This window comes from Cherax quadricarinatus, chromosome 54 (assembly GCF_038502225.1).
Source record: "Cherax quadricarinatus isolate ZL_2023a chromosome 54, ASM3850222v1, whole genome shotgun sequence".
Taxonomy (NCBI): domain Eukaryota; kingdom Metazoa; phylum Arthropoda; class Malacostraca; order Decapoda; family Parastacidae; genus Cherax; species Cherax quadricarinatus.
The window spans coordinates 27,666,679-27,686,624 of record NC_091345.1 but is presented as its reverse complement, the minus strand read 5'-3'; the positions used below and the strand labels follow the sequence as shown (position 1 = coordinate 27,686,624).

At 41.0% G+C, this 19,946-nt stretch overlaps 1 protein-coding gene across 1 annotated transcript; it reads right to left on the bottom strand.

Annotated features, from left to right (window-relative positions):
* Nucleotides 1–692: 692 nt before the first annotated feature.
* Nucleotides 693–4,680, bottom strand: LOC138854318 (gastrula zinc finger protein XlCGF57.1-like). Its single transcript, XM_070096759.1, has one exon. It carries the CDS (start codon nucleotides 4,172–4,174, stop codon nucleotides 3,053–3,055), a length of 1,122 nt encoding a protein of 373 aa, XP_069952860.1. The 5' UTR covers nucleotides 4,175–4,680; the 3' UTR covers nucleotides 693–3,052.
* Between the last annotated feature and the right edge of the window lie 15,266 nt (nucleotides 4,681–19,946).

Here is a 19,946-nt window from a genome sequence, read left to right as displayed (position 1 = left end):
ACTTTTTTGTATATAAAGGGTGGTAAGGTACTTAAATCTCCTGCCTTGTTTTTTAGTGCATTGATAATAAGGGAGACTTCGTATGGGTTAGTCGGAGCTAGGAACAGTGTGTTCGGGTAGTTGCCGGTGAGGTAGTCATTTGGTGGGGTATCTGAGCTTGGGATTTTATTGGCAAGGTTTTGTCCTATAGTGGAGAAGAAATCATTGAGTCTGTTTGCTGTTTCTGTTGGTGGGAGTTGGGGTTCATCTGATTTTGCTAATTTTATTTCGCTATTTCGTGATATCTTTTTTGTTCCCAGAATTTCTGATAGGGTTTTCCAGGTCTTTTTTATATCACCTCGTAAGTTGGATAATCTGTTCTCATAATACAATTTTTTTGCCCTTCTTATCAGGCTGGTTAGGATTGACGAGTAACGTTTTGTTTGGTCTCTGGTTATGTGACCCATTCTGTACTGTTTTTCATATTGGTGTTTTGTATTTATGGATTTGAGAATGCTGGGTGTTAGCCAGGGACTGTTCAGTCTCTTTGCTGTCATCTGTTTAGTTTTTTTAGGGCAGTGCTTGTTATAGAGGTATTGGGTCTTTTTTAGAAAATTATTAATACATTCGTCAATATCTGTATAGATTTCTAGCTCAGTGTGCCAATCAATGTTTGCTAATGCTGTTGTGAAGTTATTAATGGCTGCCTCATTGTGAAGTCTGAAGGTGACTTTAGTAGTGTCTTGGGGTAGTTTACCAAGAGTTGTTATGAGGAAAGTAGGGTAGTGGTCTGTGGTATTATCTGTAATTATGCCTGATTTTGAAGGGGATATGGTGTTGGTCCAGATGTGGTCAAGTAGGGAAACACTAGTCTCTGTAACTCTTGTAGGTTTTGTTACTGTTGGTAGTAACATACAGTTACTCATTGTGTTTGTGAATTCAGTAACGTGTGGGTCCTGGTCTTGCAGGAGATTTATATTGAAGTCACCTGAGAGAAGTAAGTGATCTTTGTTCATGCGTGCATCAGTTATCATACTTCCTAGATTTTGACTAAATTGGCTAATGTTTGACTGTGGAACTCTGTAGATGTTTATCAATGTGAGAGGTTTTTGTAGGTATTTGGATTTGAATTTAGCTATTATATATTATATTATATATTATATATATTATATTATATATTATATTATATTATATACAAACTCCTGCACCAGGCAACACACCCCAACACTATTTAAGAGTTTGAACCTGCTTAACATACAAAATATCCACTTATATTATTGTGCCTATTACATACACAGAACATTCTCCAATATTAACCCTCCTATCAAACTCCTTCTTGAGAACTACAACAAAACACACTTGCATAACACAAGACACAAAACACTCTTTGATATCCCTCATGTCAATATCTCCCAATGCAAAAACGCTATGCACATAAAGGGCCCTAAGATCTAGAATTCATTGCCTGAACATACAAAAGGGCCCCTGCTGCCTGCACACCAACTGAAGGATTTGCTTAGAAATCACCTCATCTCCCAAAATTAACCATATAAACACTATATATTATTGCCACCAATAACTCAAAAATTCCTAAATATTTTAATATTATATCAAAATGAACATGGTTTCAATCTCATCATGTAAAATGTGACAAAATATAATACTCTAACTTGTTAATCAATTCATCTCCATTATAAATTCAGTTACTGCTAAACCACTAACTACCTCTGTTGAAATATAAAAAACAATGTTCAATTCAAACCAAATATGTGATGTATGAATAGTATTAAGCAGTCTGATAAGCATTACGTTTAGTCTGCCCAAAATGCCCCGGCATGACAGTGACTTTCTTTTTACTTAGCAAATCAGTAAAATAAATAAAATTCTTAAACCATGTATACACAAGACTGCTCTTTATTTTTTTAATTAAAAATATAAGATACAGTGGACCCCCGCATAGCAAACGCCTTGCATAGCGAACATTCCGCATAGCGAACGCTTTGATCGCTAAAATTTTGCCCCGCATAGTAGACAAAAACCCGCTCAGCGAACTTCGTCCGAGACGCGTCCAATGTGCGGCCTCAGCCAGCCTCACATGTGCCGCCTGTCCCATTGTTTACCAGCTAGCCTCCGCGGTAACATTCAAGCATACACTCGGAATATTTCGTATTATTACAGTGTTTTCGGTTCTGTTTGTTGAAAATAAGTGACCATGGGCCCCAAGAAAGCTTCTAGTGCCAACCCTGTGGTAAAAAGGGTGAGAATTAGTATGGAAATTAAGAAAGATTTTGAAGGGTTTGGGGCTAACCCTGAGAAGCCTATGCCAGTTGTGGAATCCATTGTGCCTACTTCAAAAATTAAGGAAATGTGTGCACAGTGGGTTGAACTGCAAACCTTTATGGATGAAAATCACCCTGACACAGCTGTTGCAAGGCGTGCTGGTGACTATTTCAATGACAATGTTATGGCCCATTTTAGACAAATCGTAAAGGAACGGGAGGTACAGAGCTCTATGGACAGAAAGAAGTCCAGTGACTGAAGCTGGTCCTAGTGGCATTAAAAGAAGAAGGGAAGTAACCCCGGAAAAGGACTTGCCTCCTCAAGTGTTAATGGAAGGGGATTCCCCTTCTAAACACTAACACTCTCTCTCCCCTCCTCCCATCCCATCAATCATCACCAGATCTTCAATAAAAGTAAGTGTCATGTAATTGTGCATGCCTTTTTCAGTTTGTGTGTACTAAAATTAACATTTTTTTGTGGTAAAAAATTTTTTTTTTCATACTTTTGGGTGTCTTGCACGGATTAATTTTATTTCCATTATTTCTTATGGGGAAAATTAATTCGCATAGCGAACATTTCGCATAACGACCAGCCCTCTTGCACGGATTAAGTTCGCTATGCGGGGGTCCACTGTATTTTGAACATTAATGGAACTTATCTTCTCTATGAACATCTTATACGAGTTAAATCACTGACATTTCATTGACATATTTCATTCTGAACAATGATATTGTGAATTCCTTGTACATATTCTCGTGTGTTTATAACTAAAATATTCATATATTAAAGACTATCATGTTTTATCTCTTGTATGTACTCTAATGTGTGTCACAAGATTGACTTTTTCACTAAAACATTTCAGACACTCGGAACACTGATACGGTTTATCTCCTGTATGTACTCTCATATGTCTCACAAGATAAGCTTTTCGACTGAAACATTTCAGACACTCTGAACACTGAAATGGTTTATCTCCTGTATGTACTCTCATATGTCTAACAAGACTGCCTTTTTCAGAAAAATATTTCAGACACTCTGAACACTGAAATGGTTTATCTCCTGTATGTACTCTCATATGTGTCACAAGATAAGCTTTTTGACTGAAACATTTCAGACACTCTGAACACTGAAATGGTTTATCTCCTGTATGTACTCTCATATGTCTCACAAGACTGCCTTTTTCAGTAAAATGTTTCAGACACTCTGAACACTGAAATGGTTTATCTCCTGTATGTACTCTCATATGTGTCACAAGAGTGAATTTTTCAGTAAAATATTTCAGACACTCTGAACACTGAAATGGTTTATCTCCTGTATGTACTCTCATATGTCTCACAAGACTGCCTTTTTCAGTAAAATGTTTCAGACACTCTGAACACTGAAATGGTTTAACTCCTGTATGTACTTTCATGTGTGTCACAAGAGTGCCTTTTTCAGTAAAACATTTCAGACACTCTGAACACTGAAATGGTTTATCTCCTGTATGTACTCTCATATGTCTCACAAGACTGCATTTTTCAGTAAAATGTTTCAGACACTCTGAACACTGAAATGGTTTAACTCCTGTATGTACTCTCATATGTGTCACAAGAGTGAATTTTTCAGTAAAATATTTCAGACACTCTGAACACTGAAATGGTTTATCTCCTGTATGTACTCTCATATGTGTCACAAGATGGTGTTTAAGAGTAAAACATTTCAGACACTCTGAACAGTGAAATGGCTTATCTCCTGTATGTACTTTCATGTGTGTCACAAGGCTTCCTCTTTGATTAAAACGTTTTAGACATTCAGAACACTGATACGGTTTATCTCCTGTATGTACTCTCATATGTGTCACAAGATTTTGTTTTGTAGTGCTCCATTTCAAACACTCTGAACACTGATATGATTTATCTCCTTTACGTTTCTTCATATTTTTTCAAAAAAAATTATTTTATTTTGAAATATTTTAGTCATTCAACAGTGTTATCATTAATCTTCCTTATGGAGACTGACTACACACAATTTTACTCATAAATATATTACAATGCTAACTTTTTTTTTAGGTAAAACTGTTTCTAATAGATTGAACAAGTTCATTTGTTAAAGGACTAACATGATTTTGTTTCATGTGTTGAAAGACTAACATGATTTTGTTTGTGTTAAAAGACTAATATATGCACTTGAATACTCCAAGTACCTACTTTTATTATTTTCTATTATGTTTAAACCAATTTTTTTCCAAAAATTCTTAACTGTAATACTACTAACTTATATTTTTCTTTGAATAATCATGCAGTTTTTAGATAGAATTTCCAATATCAAAAGAAAAATTCTTTAATTAGCAATACCTGGCAAGTTAAAAATTCACAAGGAGAGGTGTTGTCATTCTTGATGTAGTGATGATATAGTGTCTGGGACGATATAACCAGGAAGTTCCACAAAATACTTCTGCAACACAAACATGAGTCACTGTAGTACAATATTCCACCAATACAAACACAACATAATGAACTAGAAAACAACAATTTTTTTTATTAGCACATTTCACAAAATTATTATTTTTTACTCTTAACACATTGGTCATTTCCCACCAAGATAGAGTGGTCCAAAAAAAAAAAAAACTTTCACCATTATTCAAAACTGTAAACTTACTGTACAAAACATCCATACTTATTATTGTGCCTACTACATACATAGAACACTAAACTCAGATATAAACCCTCCCCTCAAACTTCTCCTTACCAACCTCAAAAGAACACATGACCATAACACAAGGCACAGATCACTCTTTGATGTTCCTCGTGTCCATCTCACACTATGTAAAAACTCAATGCACATTAAAAGGCCCAAAAATTTGGAATTCATTACCTGTGAATACAAAAGAAACACCGTCTGTTTATCAATTCAAGACTCTTCTTAAAAATCACTTACTCACCCACAACTAAATAAATACTGAATAACTGTGATTCACCTGTGACCCCCCCCCCCCACACATCACAAAAGTATAACCCATGACCCTATCAAACTAAGTTTTTAATTACATTAACTAATAGAATAATCCATTCTCTTGAATGCACAGTAACTCATCTAATGACCATATGAGCTGTTTCTGCACTACAAATCAATGACGTTATTCGATTTGATTGGATTAATAAATCGTATGACTACATATACTATATTGATCATTTTGTTATATTATACATTGTAATGCTACAAATTTGTACAACTATAATGCTTCATAATTGAAATGTTCCAGCTTCACTGTTTTAGAATACTCATTTGTACTTGATGTTGTAATTTGTTTACTGTAATTTTTACTACTGAATCTATCATTGCTTAGTTAATCTTAAGTTAATTTTAAGCCTGTCCATAATGCTCTGCATACAAGGGGCTTTTGGCATGTATACCCAACTACTATAATTCCTTGTACAACTATGCATCATGTCCAAATAAAAATTATTATTCATAATAATAATAATAATAAAAATAATAATTATTATTATTCACTCCATCACTGCCTTCCCAGAAGTGCACTTACACTACAGCTATAAAACTGCAACATAAACATTCCTCCTTCAGAGTGCTGACACTACTTCCAATCTCCAGGACTCAAGTCTGGCCTGCCGGTTTCCCTGAATTCCTTCATAAATATCACCTTGATTACACACCAACAGCACATCAAGTCCTAAAAACCATATTTCTCCATTCACTCCCATTTAACATGCTCATGCATGATTGCTGGAAGGCCAAGCCCCTCGCAAACAAAACCTCTTTACCCTCTCCCTCCAACCCTTTCTTGGCTGACCTCTATCCTATCTTCCTTCCACTACAGATTTATACACTCTCAAAGTCATTCTATTTTGTTCCATCCACTCTATATGTCTGAACCACCTCAACAACCCCTACTCAGCCCTCTGGATAATAGTTTTGGTAATCCCACACCTCCTAATAATTTCCAAGCTACAAATTCTCTGCATTATATTCACACCACACACTGCCCTCCGACACATCTCCAATGCCTCCTGCCTTCTCCTTATTGCAACATTCACCATCCATGCTTTGCACCCATATAAGAGCCTTTGTATAACTATACTCTCGTACATTCCCCTCTTTGCTCTCGTTGACAAAGTTCTTTGTCTCCACAGACTCCTAAGTGTACCATTCACCTTTTTCCCCTCATCAGTTCTATGATTCACCTCATCTTTCAGAGACCCATCTGCTGACACATCCACTCCTAAATATCTGAATACATTCACCTTCTCCATCCTCTTTCCATCCAATCTGATATTGAACCATTCGTTAACTAATTTTTTTGTAATTCTCATCACCTTATTCTTTCCTATATAATTTTAATTTTCTTCTTTTACATATCCTACCAAACTCATCCACCAACCTCTGCAACTTCTGTTCAAAATCTCCTATAAGCACACTGTCATTAGCAAAGAGCAACTGTGATAACTCTCACTTTGTATTAGATTCTTTATCTTTTAACATCACACCTCTTGCCGACACCTGAGCATTCACTTCTCTTACAAACTCCTCTATAAAGATACTGAACAACCATGGTGACATCACACATCCTTGTCTAAGGTCTACTTTTACTGGGAAATAAACTCCCTCTCTTCTATATACTCTAACCTGAGTTTCACTATCCTCGTAAAAACTTTTCACTGATTTCAATAACCTACCTCCTATTCCATACATTTGCAACATCTGCCGTGGGATCAAACCCCACCCGTGGTATGGTTTGATTGCCCCCCTAATCACCCTGTCATATGCCTTTTCCAAATCCATAAATGCCATAAAAACCTCTTTACCCTTATCTATATACTGTTCACCTATATGTTTCACTGTAAACACTTGTTCTACACACTCCCTACCCTTCCTAAAGCCTCCTTGTTCACCTGCTATTCTGCTCTCCATCTTACTCTTAATTCATTCAATAATAACTCTACCTTACACTTTACCAGGTATACTGAACAGACTTATTTCCCTATGACACTTTGTGGGGGAAAAGTTCAACAGATAGGAGTAGCGAGCGAGTACGTATATGGTAACGATAGTTTGATTGCCAGCTGCTTGTTAAGGTAGGGTAAGTCTAGCTCCCGCTATCCTCCCCCTTTTTCCCCCACCCCGAAAGGTGACGTGTGGGGCTCCGGCCAAACAGTAATCACTCGACTCACAGCTCCCAGCACAACTCTTGGAATGACAGATCGGGTCACCTACCAACCAACGAGAAGTGTTGAAGGAGACGGACTAACGTCCCGAGACGCCACTCTTTACCTACTTGATTAACTCTACGTCACCGCAGGACATAACCCCTCATCTTTGCAGTGGTAAAAAAACCTGCGTTCCTGTCATCTGGACTGACTAATCAAGGCTATAGTCTCTGTGAATAACTGGCCATTGGGTTTCACCAACACCTGTGACCCCCCCCCCACACATCATCAACAACGGCTATAATCTCTACAAGACTGTGTCAACATCAACCAGACACCCAAGTTTAATTGTGTATATTAGCATTGAATTCAGATATCATTTATATTTTTCATTTTTCACTTTTCTTGAAAGTAGTATAAATATTTCATATTTAAGTATTTTATATTTTATATTTTCTAAATAATAGTGTTTATGTTTGTCAGTTTTTACTCTTTTTCTGTTCATTAATTTTCCTGAGGAGGAGCCAGCCTTGGTAATACTGACTGAAGTTGTTACATGGCTGAGTAAGCTTTCACACTCTTCCACTCTCTTTTGTCCCCTTTGCCTATATACAAAGGAACTACGCACACTTTCTGCCAATCCCTAGGTACCTTACCCTCTTCCACACATTTATTAAATAAAAGCACCAGCAACTCCAAACTATATCACCACCTGCTTTTAACATTTCTATCTTTATCCCACCATTCCCTTCTGCCTTACTCCTTTTCATTCTACCCACTGCCTCACAAACTTCCTCCACCCTCACAACTCACTCCTCCTCATTCCTACAAGATGTTATTCCTCCTTGCCCTATACACGAAATCACATCATCCCTATCTTCATCAACACTTAACAGTCCCTCAAAATATTCCCACCATCTTCCCAATACCTCTAACTCTCCTTTTAGTAACTCTTCTCCTATTTTTAACTATCAAAGCCATTCGTTCACTAGGCTTCCTCAGCTTATTAATCATGCTCAAAAACTTTCTCTTATTTTCAACAAAATTTGTTGATGATTACCCACTCTTTCATCTGCTCTCTTTTTACATTGCTTCACTAATCTCTTAACCTCTCTTTTCCTCTCCATATACTCTTCCCTCCTTTCATCACTTCTACTTTGTAAAAACCTCTCATATGCTAACTTTTTCTCTCTTACTACTCTCTTTACATCATCATTCCACCAATCACTCTTCTTCCCTCCCGCAACCACTTTCCTGTAACCACAAATTTCTGCTGAACACTCTAACACTACATTCTTAAACCTTACCACATATACCTTCTACCCCATTGCCTATACTCTCACTAGCCCATCTCTCCTTCAACAGTGGTTATATCTTACCCTAACTGCCTCCTCCTTGACCTTATAAACTTTACTCTCACTAGCCCATCTCTCCTTCAACAGTTGTTTATATCTTACACTAACTACCTCCTCCTTGACCTTATAAACTATACTCTCACTAGCCCATCTCTCCTTCAACAGTGGTTTATATCTTACCCTAACTGCCTCCTCCTTGAGCTTATAAACTTTACTCTCACTAGCCCATCTCTCCTTCAACAGTTGTTTATATCTTACCCTAACTGCCTCCTCCTTGACCTTATAAACTTTACTCTCACTAGCCCATCTCTCCTTCAACAGTTGTTTATATCTTACCCTAACTGCCTCCTCCTTGACCTTATAAACTATACTCTCACTAGCCCATCTCTCCTTCAACAGTTGTTTATATCTTACCCTAACTGCCTCCTCCTTGACCTTATAAACTTTCACCTCTCTCTTACATACTAATTTTAAATTTTTAATAACTACAAGAAGTAAAAAATGTTTTCACTCATGATATTTATGTTTATCTGTATAGATCTTACATATAAATGACATGTTGAATATGTGGTGTGGTGGACAGTGGTGTGGTGGACAGTGGTGTGGTGGACAGTGGTGTGGTGGACAGTGGTGTGGTGGACAGTGGTGTGGTGGACAGTGGTGTGGTGGACAGTGGTGTGGTGGACAGTGGTGTGGTGGACAGTGGTGTGGTGGACAGTGGTGTGGTGGACAGTGGTGTGGTGGACAGTGGTGTGGTGGACAGTGGTGTGGTGGACAGTGGTATGGTGGACAGTGGTGTGGTGGACAGTGGTGTGGTGGACAGTAGTGTGGTGGACAGTAGTGTGGTGGACAGTGGTGTGGTGGACAGTGGTGTGGTGGACAGTGGCGTGGTGGACAGTGGTGTGGTGGACAGTGATGTGGTGGACAGTGGTGTGGTGGACAGTGGTGTGGTAGACAGTATTGTGGTGGACAGGGGTGTGGTGGAAAGTGGCATGGTGGACAGTGGCATGGTGGACAGTGGTGTTGTGGATAGAGGTGTGGTAGAGAGTGGTGTTGGGAGAGTGGTGTGGTGGACAGCAGTGTGGAGGAGAGGTGTGGTGGACAGTGGTGTGGTGCAGTGTTATGGACAGTGGTCAGATTGACAGTGGTGTGGTGGACAGTGGTGTGGTGGACAGTGGGGTGGTGGAGAGTGGAGAGGTGTGGTGGAGATTGGAGTGGTGGACAGAGGTGTGGTTGAGAGAGGAATGGTAGAGAGTGGTGTGGTGGAGAGTGATGTGGTGCAGAGTGGTGTGGTGGAGAGTGATGTGGTGCAGAGTGGTGTGGTGGCAAAAGGTGTGATGTAGAGTGGTGTGGTGGAGAGCAGCGAGGAGAGTGGTGTGGTGGACAGTCGTGTGGTGGACAATCGTGTGGTGGAGAGTGGTGTGGGAAAGTGTGTTGTGGTGTAGCATGAAGTGGTGCAGTGGAAAGTGGTGTGGTGGACAGTGATGAGGTGGACAGTGGTGTGGTGGACAGTGGTGTGGTGGACAGTGATGAGGTGTACAGTGGCATGGTGGACAGTGGTGTGGTGGACAGTAGTGTGGTGGAGAGTGGTGTGGTGGACAGTGGTGTGGTGGAGCATGGAGTGGTGTGGTGGAGAGTGGTTTGGTGGAGAGTAGTGTGGTGGTGTGGTGGACAGTGGTGTGGTGGATTGGTGTGGAGGAGAGTGGTGTGGTTGATTGGTGTGGAGGAGAGTGGTGTGGTGGATTAGTGTGGAGGAGAGTGGTGTGGTGGATTGGTGAGGAGGAGAGTGGTGTGGTGCAGAGTGGTGTGTTGGTGAGTGGTGTGCTAGAGAGTGATGTGGAGGAGAGTGATGAGGTGGAAAGTGGCATAGTGGAGAGTGGAGTGGCGTGGTGGACTGTGGTGTGGTGGACAGTGGTGTGGTGGTGAGTGGTATGAACAGTGATGTGGTGGACAGTGGTGTGGTGGACAGTGGTGTGGTTCAGAGGTGTGGTGGAGAGCAGTGTGGTGGAGTGACCTGTGGAGGAGAGTGGTGTGTTGGATAGTGGAGTGGTGGACAGTGGTGTGGTGTAGAGTAGATAGGTAAACAGAGGTGTGGAGGAGAGAGGTGTGGTAGAGAGTGGTGTGGTGGAGAGGTGTTGTAAAGAGCAGAGTGGTGGAGAGAGCTGTGGAGGAGTGTAGTGATGTGGTGGACAGTGGTATGGTGAACAGTGATGAGGTGGAGAGTGGTGTAGTGGAGAGTGGAGTGGTGGACAGTGGTGTGGACGAGAGTGGAGTGGTGGAGAGTAGTGTGGTGGAAAGTGGTGTGTTAGGGAGTGGTGTGGTGGAGAATAGAGTGGTGTGGAGAGTGGTGTGGTGGAGCATGGAGTGGTGTGGAGAGTGGTGCAGTGGAGAGTGCTGTGGTGGAGAGTGCCATGGTGGAGAGTGCTGTGGTGGACAGTGCTGTGGTGGACAGTGGTGTGGGGAAGAGTGGTTTGGAGGAGAGTGGTGGAGATAAGTGTAGCAGACAGTGGAATGGTGGAGAGTGGTGTGGTGGAGAGTGGTATGGTGGTGAGTGGTGTGGTGGACAGTGGTGTGGTGGACAGTGGTGTGGTGGACAGTGGTGTAGTGGATAGTGCTGTGATGAACAGTGGAGTGGTGGACAGAGGTATGGTAGAGAGTGGTGTTTAGGACAGTGGTGTGGTGGTGAGTGAAGAGGTGTAGTGGAGAGTTTTGTGGTGGAGAGTGGTGTGATGGACAGTGGTATGATGGACAGTGATGTGGTGGAGAGGTGTGGTGGAGAGCAGTCTGGTGGACAGTGGTGTGGTGGAGAGTGGTGTGGTGGACAGTGGAATGGTGTGGTGGACAGTGGAGTGGTGTGGTGGACAGTGGAGTGTTGTGGTGTAGTGTTATGCAGAGTGGTCAGGTTGACAGTGGTGTGGTGGACAGTGGTGTGGTAGACAGTGGAGTGGTGGACCGAGGTGTGGCTGAGAGAGATATGCTTTAGTATTATGCATATCGTAAAAGTGCTACACTGGCACGCTACCTTCATACTTCGTTTGTGTTTTTCTATGATTTCAAGCTTTACTTCCATAGCCATCATCCTCTTTTCCTGCTCAGCACTGTCCTTTGCACTTGCTTTCTTAGGACCCATGGTTAGAAAAAAGAAATTTGCTAAAATGACTGCACGAAACATAAGGAAAACGAGAATTCCTTCCACCGCAAGTATGCATGTGTTGTTGTTGTTGTGGTTCTGAGCCTGCCATCTCACGGTGGTGTTCTGAAGCTCACTTGTTATTATTATTATTATCATCATCATCATAAGTATTATTATAGTATTTTATTGTTATTATACATACACCTACCATCCGACTTACGACCTGCTCGACTTATGACCACTCAACTTACGACCGTGTTTTTTATGCCAAATTTCTGGGAAATAAACAACTATTTGTGTTGTACAGTGTGTTTATCCTAAACCTTACAGTATAAAATACAGTACTAACAGCATAAAAAGTAAAGTAAAACATGAAATACCAAAATAAAACAATAAAATAAAGTCATTACAAAAATGTTTTGTTGATATTCAGTAGTAATGTTCGACTTATGACCATTTCGACTTACGACCGGTTTCTCGGAACTGAACTCGGTCGTAAGTCGGATGGTAGGTGTATTTACATTTCAGTATTATTAGTAGTATGCATGTATTTATTATAATAATTGTTATTATCATCATTATTAATTTAGGGAACTTGAGCACAGATCCAATTCCCTACATCAAGAGCCCCTCACCATGTACTACTACTATTACCACTACTACTAATAATAATAATAATTATAACAATAATAATAATACAATATAATATTAATAATAACAGTACAGCATACATCAGGGGGATTACCAATTGTTACGAACCCAGAAAAGACAAAATTGGAGAAGTGGTTGACTGACAACTTCGGTGCTGCTGCCAGACAGTAGTACCCAGTGTGATGTCATCGCACTTTATGTCGAGGCTGGTGAACCAACCTCATTCAGTGTGTTCACCATAGCTCACCGAGTCTGATGGCCTCAGAATTATCTGACGGCCTCATTCAGTGTATTCACAACGTAGTATGTTTTGCACAGCTCACTGAGTCTGATGGCCTCAGAATTACCTGACAGCCTCATTCAGTGTATTCGCAACATAGTGTGTTCAGCACAGCTCACTGAGTCTGACAGCCTCAGTTACCTGACGGCCTCATTCAGTGTTCACCACGGCTTCACTGAGTAAACAGTTGACGGCCTCCAAGTTACCTGTACACCAGCTTGACTTTGCTACTACTATTACTACTACTACTAATAATAATAATAATTATAACAATAATAATAATACAATATAATATTAATAATAACAGTACAGCATACATCAGGGGGATTACCAATTGTTACGAACCCAGAAAAGACAAAACTGGAGAAGTGGTTGACTGACAACTTCGGTGCTGCTGCCAGACAGTAGTACCCAGTGTGACGTCATCGCACTTATGTCGAGGCTGGTGAACCAACCTCATTCAGTGTGTTCACCATAGCTCACCGAGTCTGATGGCCTCAGAATTATCTGACGGCCTCATTCAGTGTATTCACAACGTAGTATGTTTTGCACAGCTCACTGAGTCTGATGGCCTCAGAATTACCTGACAGCCTCATTCAGTGTATTCACAACATAGTGTGTTCAGCACAGCTCACTGAGTCTGACAGCCTCAGTTACCTGACGGCCTCATTCAGTGTTCACCACGGCTTCACTGAGTAAACAGTTGACGGCCTCCAAGTTACCTGTACACCAGCTTGACTTTGCTGGTAACAGTTTCCTGCTGACAATGAAAGTTTCCTGCTGGGAATGTGGACTTAGTTTCCTGATGGCAGCAACTGGACTTAATTTGCTGCTGGGAATGATTGGACTTCATTCCTGATGGCATCGATTGAACTTAGTTTCCTGTTGACCATGACTGGACAGTTTCCCGATGGCAGCGACTGGACTTAGTTGGCCGGCCCCAACGACAGTGTTAGTGTCAGACACTACAAGTTGTCACGTGGACATGGAGTGTTAGAGTGTGGAGATAAGGGTGTCCTGTGGACACGGTAGTGAAGGTATGTAGAGTTACATGGAGATAAGGGTGTCGTGTGGACATGGTAGCGAAGGTGTGTAGATTTACACGGAGACAAGGGTGTCATGTGGACACAGTTGAGATGGTGTGTTATAACGCAGAGACAAGGATGTCGTGTGACACAGGAGAAGTGTGTTATAACTCTGAAGGGTGTCTTGACACTGAAAGGTGTCGTGTGACACCAAGTGTTACTATGGTGTCGGGTGTCATAGTTGTGACACTGGTGTCACTGGTGATATTTTAGTTGATAATGTGATGTCAGTAACGGATAGTTGTGTTTGTGATACAGTGCTTTGTAAATGTGATAATTCTGGTTTTAAGAAATGAAACCGCCGAGTACCAGACCTGTCTGCCAGCCCACTCTGTTCGCATCCCCGCGCAGGCGCCATGAGCCAGTCTGGCTCATGGCTTGAATGAACCCTAACCTGCGGTCTCATTCAAACATTTTATGATTAATTCATTGTGTTTAGTGCTTGTGGAACTGCGAAACAAGCTACCATGGGCCCAAAGAAACTTGCTAGTGGTACCCCTGTGGTAAAGGGAAATCTTAAAGAGGCACTAGAAAACAGAGGGCTGTGGACAGTTATTTTGTGAGACAGGGGTCCAGTGACTCTCAAGCTGGTCCTAGTGGCATTAAAAGACAGAGAAGCAAAGATTAGATTAGATTTTGCCACCGAAGTGGCTAGTTTATTGTGCACCCCATATCCATCCTGTGGACGGTAGCGCGAGAGCATATGGATACACAAAAGGCCTAGGAACTAGGCCCCAAAGGGTTAACAGGAATACATATGGATTTATATCTACATATCTATAGTTCACTTATCTGTTACAAGCAAATTTAGGAAATTTGCTTAGTATATCTGGTATCTTATTTTCATTAATAAGATATCTTGACATGTCACATAGGTTATTATACTGTCTGTCTCTGTATTCCTCAATAAGTGGACAATTAAGCACATAGTGTTCAAGAGAGTGACCATATGCCTGATCACATAATTTACATTTAGTTTGATCATCATCTGTGTCTCCCCCAAACTGCCAGAAGTACTTGTAACCAAGCCTAAGCCTGGCCACTACAACATCAGTCAGTCTGTTCACATTGCAAGTTGCTCCATAAACATACTTATCTACGTTCATGTTATCATAGTGGGTTATAGATCTACTCAGGCTTCTAACTGCATTCCTATAACAATCATTTTCATTATTTACTTCTCTCCTAATATTATTCCTAATGCTAGACACAGTTATACCAAAGTTATATTCTACGTTCTCCTTCTGGATACTCTTCTTGGCTAACATATCAACTTTATCATGAAGGAGTAATCCAATGCGTGATGGGATCCATAGCAATTGTACATTAGAGTGGACCCCCGCATAACGATCACCTCCGAATGCGACCAATTATGTAAGTGCGTTTGTACGTGCATGTTTGGGGGTCTGAAATGGACTAATCTACTTCACAATATTCCTTATGGGAACAAATTCGGTCAGTACTGGCACCTAAACATACTTCTGGAGAGAAAAATATCGTTAACTGGGGGTCCACTGTAATTCCTTTGTCCCTAATTTTTGAGTATCTACACCTGGCTTCCCCAATGAGCATGTTGTTGGAGTCATTATATGAGCCAAGAGCCTTCAATGATGACATAGAATCAGTAATGATGATAGAGTCAAGCTCAGTGTCATAGGTTAGCTTTAGCGCCATTAGGATTGCAAACAATTCAGTTTGCAGTGTAGACGCCCAGTTGTTAATTCTTATGCATAACTCAACAAATTTATTATCATTCTTAACTAGGGAGGTGGCAACAAGAGCAGATGCAGCCCTGCCAGAAGACTCCTGTTTAGATCCATCAGTGTATATAACTTGTGATAACTTATTACTACCAGCTAGGCGAAAAATTTCTTCTTGAGCAGTTGCTCTAACAAGAGATTTAAGGAAGGGATTACTAGCAATGAGCTTCTTGGGAGGGACTTGTAGGTATGTGATATTAAATGAACACATCTTCCATGGAGGGGTGAAATGCTCTTGTTGCCTACAGTGATACAGTTCATGCAGGTTATAAAACTTAATGCAATTGCACGTTTTCACAATCCATTTAGATCTGTGTGTATTTACCTCTAGACACTTGGTAAGATTCACTGTGACAGTGTCTGGTTCGTTTCTCAACATTCTAATACCGAGTACAGTGTTAATTTCAACAATCCTATCACTGATACAAGAAATACCAAGCTCCTTCCTCATGTTAAGAACTTTTGTAGATCTGGGACAGCCAAGAATAATCCTGAGAGCTTCATTTTGCATTAACTCCAAGGGTCGGAGGGAACTTTCTCTAGCTAATATCAACATGGGAGCAGCATAATCAATTAAGGACCTAACATAGGCTATGTACATCATTCTCACGATTCTCACATTAGCACCATAGTTGGGATTGTAGCCAGCAACAGCTTTGAGAGCATTTAGCCTAGCTTTACATTTCTTGTTTAGTTGTGGTATAGTGGATTTGTTAAAGGGTACATCTACACCAAGATATCTGTAAGTTTTAACGTAGCTAATGATTTCACCCTGCAAATAGATGGGTGGGGGATGTTGTTTGCTTGTTAATATCTTTGTTTTAGAGGAAGATATTATGAGGCCTAGTCGATTACAAATTGCTTGAACTTCATTAAGAATGGTATTCATCTTCTTATGCCCTGTTGTATGGATCATGATATCATCAGCATAGCTTATAGCTATATGTTTAAGTGAGGCAGGTAGAGCATTTAGGAGAGCATTAATCAGAATATTAAATAGCATGGGACTAAGAACTCCTCCCTGCAGTGTACCTAAAGACATTTCTTTAGAATCACTTCTGAAGCCTTGGTAAAGGACAGAGGATACAGTGGACCCCCGCATAGCGAACTTAATCCGTGCAAGAGGGCTGGCCGTTATGCGAAATGTTCGCTATGCGAATTAATTTTCCCCATAAGAAATAATGGAAATAAAATTAATCCGTGCAAGACACCCAAAAGTATGAAAAAAAAATTTTTTTACCACAAAAAAATTTTAATTTTAGTACACACAAACTGAAAAAGGCATGCACAAATACATGACACTTACTTTTATTGAAGATCTGGTGATGATTGATGGGATGGGAGGAGGGGAGAGAGAGTGTTAGTGTTTAGAAGGGGAATCCCCTTCCATTAGGACTTGAGGTAGCAAGTCCTTTTCTGGGGTTACTTCCCTTCTTCTTTTAATGCCACTAGGACCAGCTTCAGAGTCACTGGACTTCTTTCGCACAACATATCTGTCCATAGTGGCCTGTACCTCTCGTTCCTTTATGATTTGTCTAAAGTGGTTCACAACAGTGTCATTGTAACAGTCACCAGCACGGCTTGCAATAGCTGTGTGAGGGTGATTTTCATCAAAAAAGGTTTGCACTTCAAGCCATTTTGCACACATTTCCTTAATCTTTGAAGTAGGCAATTCCTTCAATTTCTCTCTCCCCTCCTTTGAACCAGTTTCCCCAGGTCTGGCCTCTTGCTCTTGAAGTTGATCTATCAGCTCATCAGTGGTTAGTTCTTCATTGTCCTCCTCCACCAACTCTTCCACATCCTCCCCACTAACCTCCAACCCCAAGGACTTCCCCAATTCCACAATTGATTCCTCAACTGGTATACTACTCCTCTCAGGGTTAGCCTCAAACCCTTCAAAATCCCTTTTGTCTACACATTCTGGCCACAGTTTCTTCCAAGCAGAGTTCAAGGTTCTCTTAGTCACTCCCTCCCAAGCCTTACCTATAAGGTTTACACAATTGAGGATATTAAAGTGATCCTTCCAAAACTCTTTTAGAGTCAATCGAGTGTCTGTGGTCACTTCAAAGCACTTTTGAAACAGAGCTTTTGTGTACAGTTTCTTGAAGTTGGAAATGACCTGCTGGTCCATGGGCTGCAGGAGAGGAGTGGTATTAGGAGGCAAAAACTTCACCTTAATGAAGCTCAAGTCCCCATAAAGTCGCTCTGCCACGTCTGTAGGATGACCAGGGGCATTGTCTAACACCAGGAGGCACTTAAGGTCTAATTTCTTTTCAGTTAGGTAATCTTTCACATTGGGGGCAAATGCATGGTGTAACCAGTTATAGAAAAATTCCCTAGTGACCCATGCCTTACTGTTTGCCCTCCACAGCACACACAAATTATCCTTGAGGACATTCTTTTGCCTGAACGCTCTGGGAGTTTCAGAGTGATACACTAATAAAGGCTTAACTTTGCAATCACCACTAGCATTGGCACACATCAACAAAGTAAGCCTGTCTTTCATAGGCTTATGTCCTGGGAGTGCCTTTTCCTCCTGAGTAATGTAGGTCCTGCTTGGCATTTTCTTCCAGAACAGGCCTGTTTCATCACAATTAAACACTTGTTCAGGTTCCAGTCCTTCAGTTTCTATGTACTCCTTGAATTCATGCACATATTTTTCAGCCGCTTTGTGGTCCGAACTGGCAGCCTCACCATGCCGTATCACACTATGGATGCCACTACGCTTCTTAAATCTCTCAAACCAACCTTTGCTGGCCTTAAATTCACTCACATCATCACTAGTTGCAGGCATTTTTTTAATTAAATCGTCATGCAACTTCCTAGCCTTTTCACATATGATCGCTTGAGAGACGCTATCTCCTGCTAGCTGTTTTTCATTTATCCACACCAATAACAGTCTCTCAACATCTTCCATCACTTGCGATCTTTGTTTCGAAAACACAGTTAAACCTTTGGCAACAACAGCTTCCTTGATTGCCGTTTTCTTGCCCACAATAGAAGAGATGGTTGATTTTGGTTTCTTGTACAACCTGACCAGGTCGGTGATACGTACTCCACTTTCATACTTATCAATGATCTCTTTCTTCATTTCAATGGGTATTCTTACCCTTTGAGGTGTAGGGTTGGCACTAGAAGCTTTCTTGGGGCCCATGGTCACTTATTTTCCAGAAACAGCACCGAAAACACTGTAATAATACGAAATATTCCGAGTGTATGCTTGAATGTTACCGCGGAGGCTGGCTGGTAAACAATGGGACGGGCGGCACATGTGAGGCTGGCTGAGGGCGCACATTGGACGCGTCTCGGACGAAGGCCGCTGAGAGGGTTTTTGTCCACTATGCGGGGCAAAATTTTAGCGAACAAAGCGTCCGCTATGCGGATTGTTCGCTATGCAAGGCGTTCGCTATGCGGGGGTCCACTGTACTCTATTTGACAGGTATCCTATTATCCAGCAGAGTAAGCTACCACCAATATTCATTTTGGCTAGTTCATGTAGTATAACGGTTCTGTTTGCAATATCAAATGCAGATTTTAGATCAAGAAAAGTGGTAAAACTAGTAGAGGTGTGTACAGTGAGAAAGGTGGAAATACAGTTCTGCACACTTTTACCTTTCATGAACCCATAGAGGTAGGGGGAAAGTTGATGTCTGATTCTGTAGTACAGTCTGTTAAGCATCATTCTTTCAAAAGTTTTACAAAGACAACTAGTTAAGGAGATCGGCCTAAATGTATCAGGCTGTTGGGGCTTAGGGATAGGCACAATGAGACTATTGGTCCAGGAAGTAGGAAGAACGCCCTCAATGTAACTGAGATTATACAGTGCCAACAAAGGGTTATCAGGCACGTGCCTTAGAGTTCTGAGAATATCATAGGTTATACCATCCTCTCCAGGAGCAGTTGATCGACCTTTGGTTAATGCATTATCTAATTCATACTCGGTAAAGAGGCAATCACTCTCATCAATATTTTGGCTCATAAAATTAATCAGTTTCAACATTTCTTCAGAAGTACTCTCTAAATTTTTTCTAATATGAGATGGAAGGCTTTCATGCCTGGATGTTTTGGACCAGTCATTTATGAGGTCATTTGCTTTTTCAAGAGGAAAGGGATGAGCAACATCACCAGTCTTTTTCCTGGTTATTTTATTTATACCTTTCCAAGCCAAACTCAAAGGGGTGGACCTATTTAATCCACTAACAAACTGTTCCCAGTCCTGTTGCCTAAGTTCTTCCTTTCTATTCCTTGCATTTGTTAGTGCAGCTTGGAATGTTCTGAG

Coding starts and splice junctions, on each gene's coding strand:
- LOC138854318 (XM_070096759.1), bottom strand. CDS start 4,174: ATGAAGAAACGTAAAGGAGATAAATCATATCAGTGTTCAGAGTGTTTG.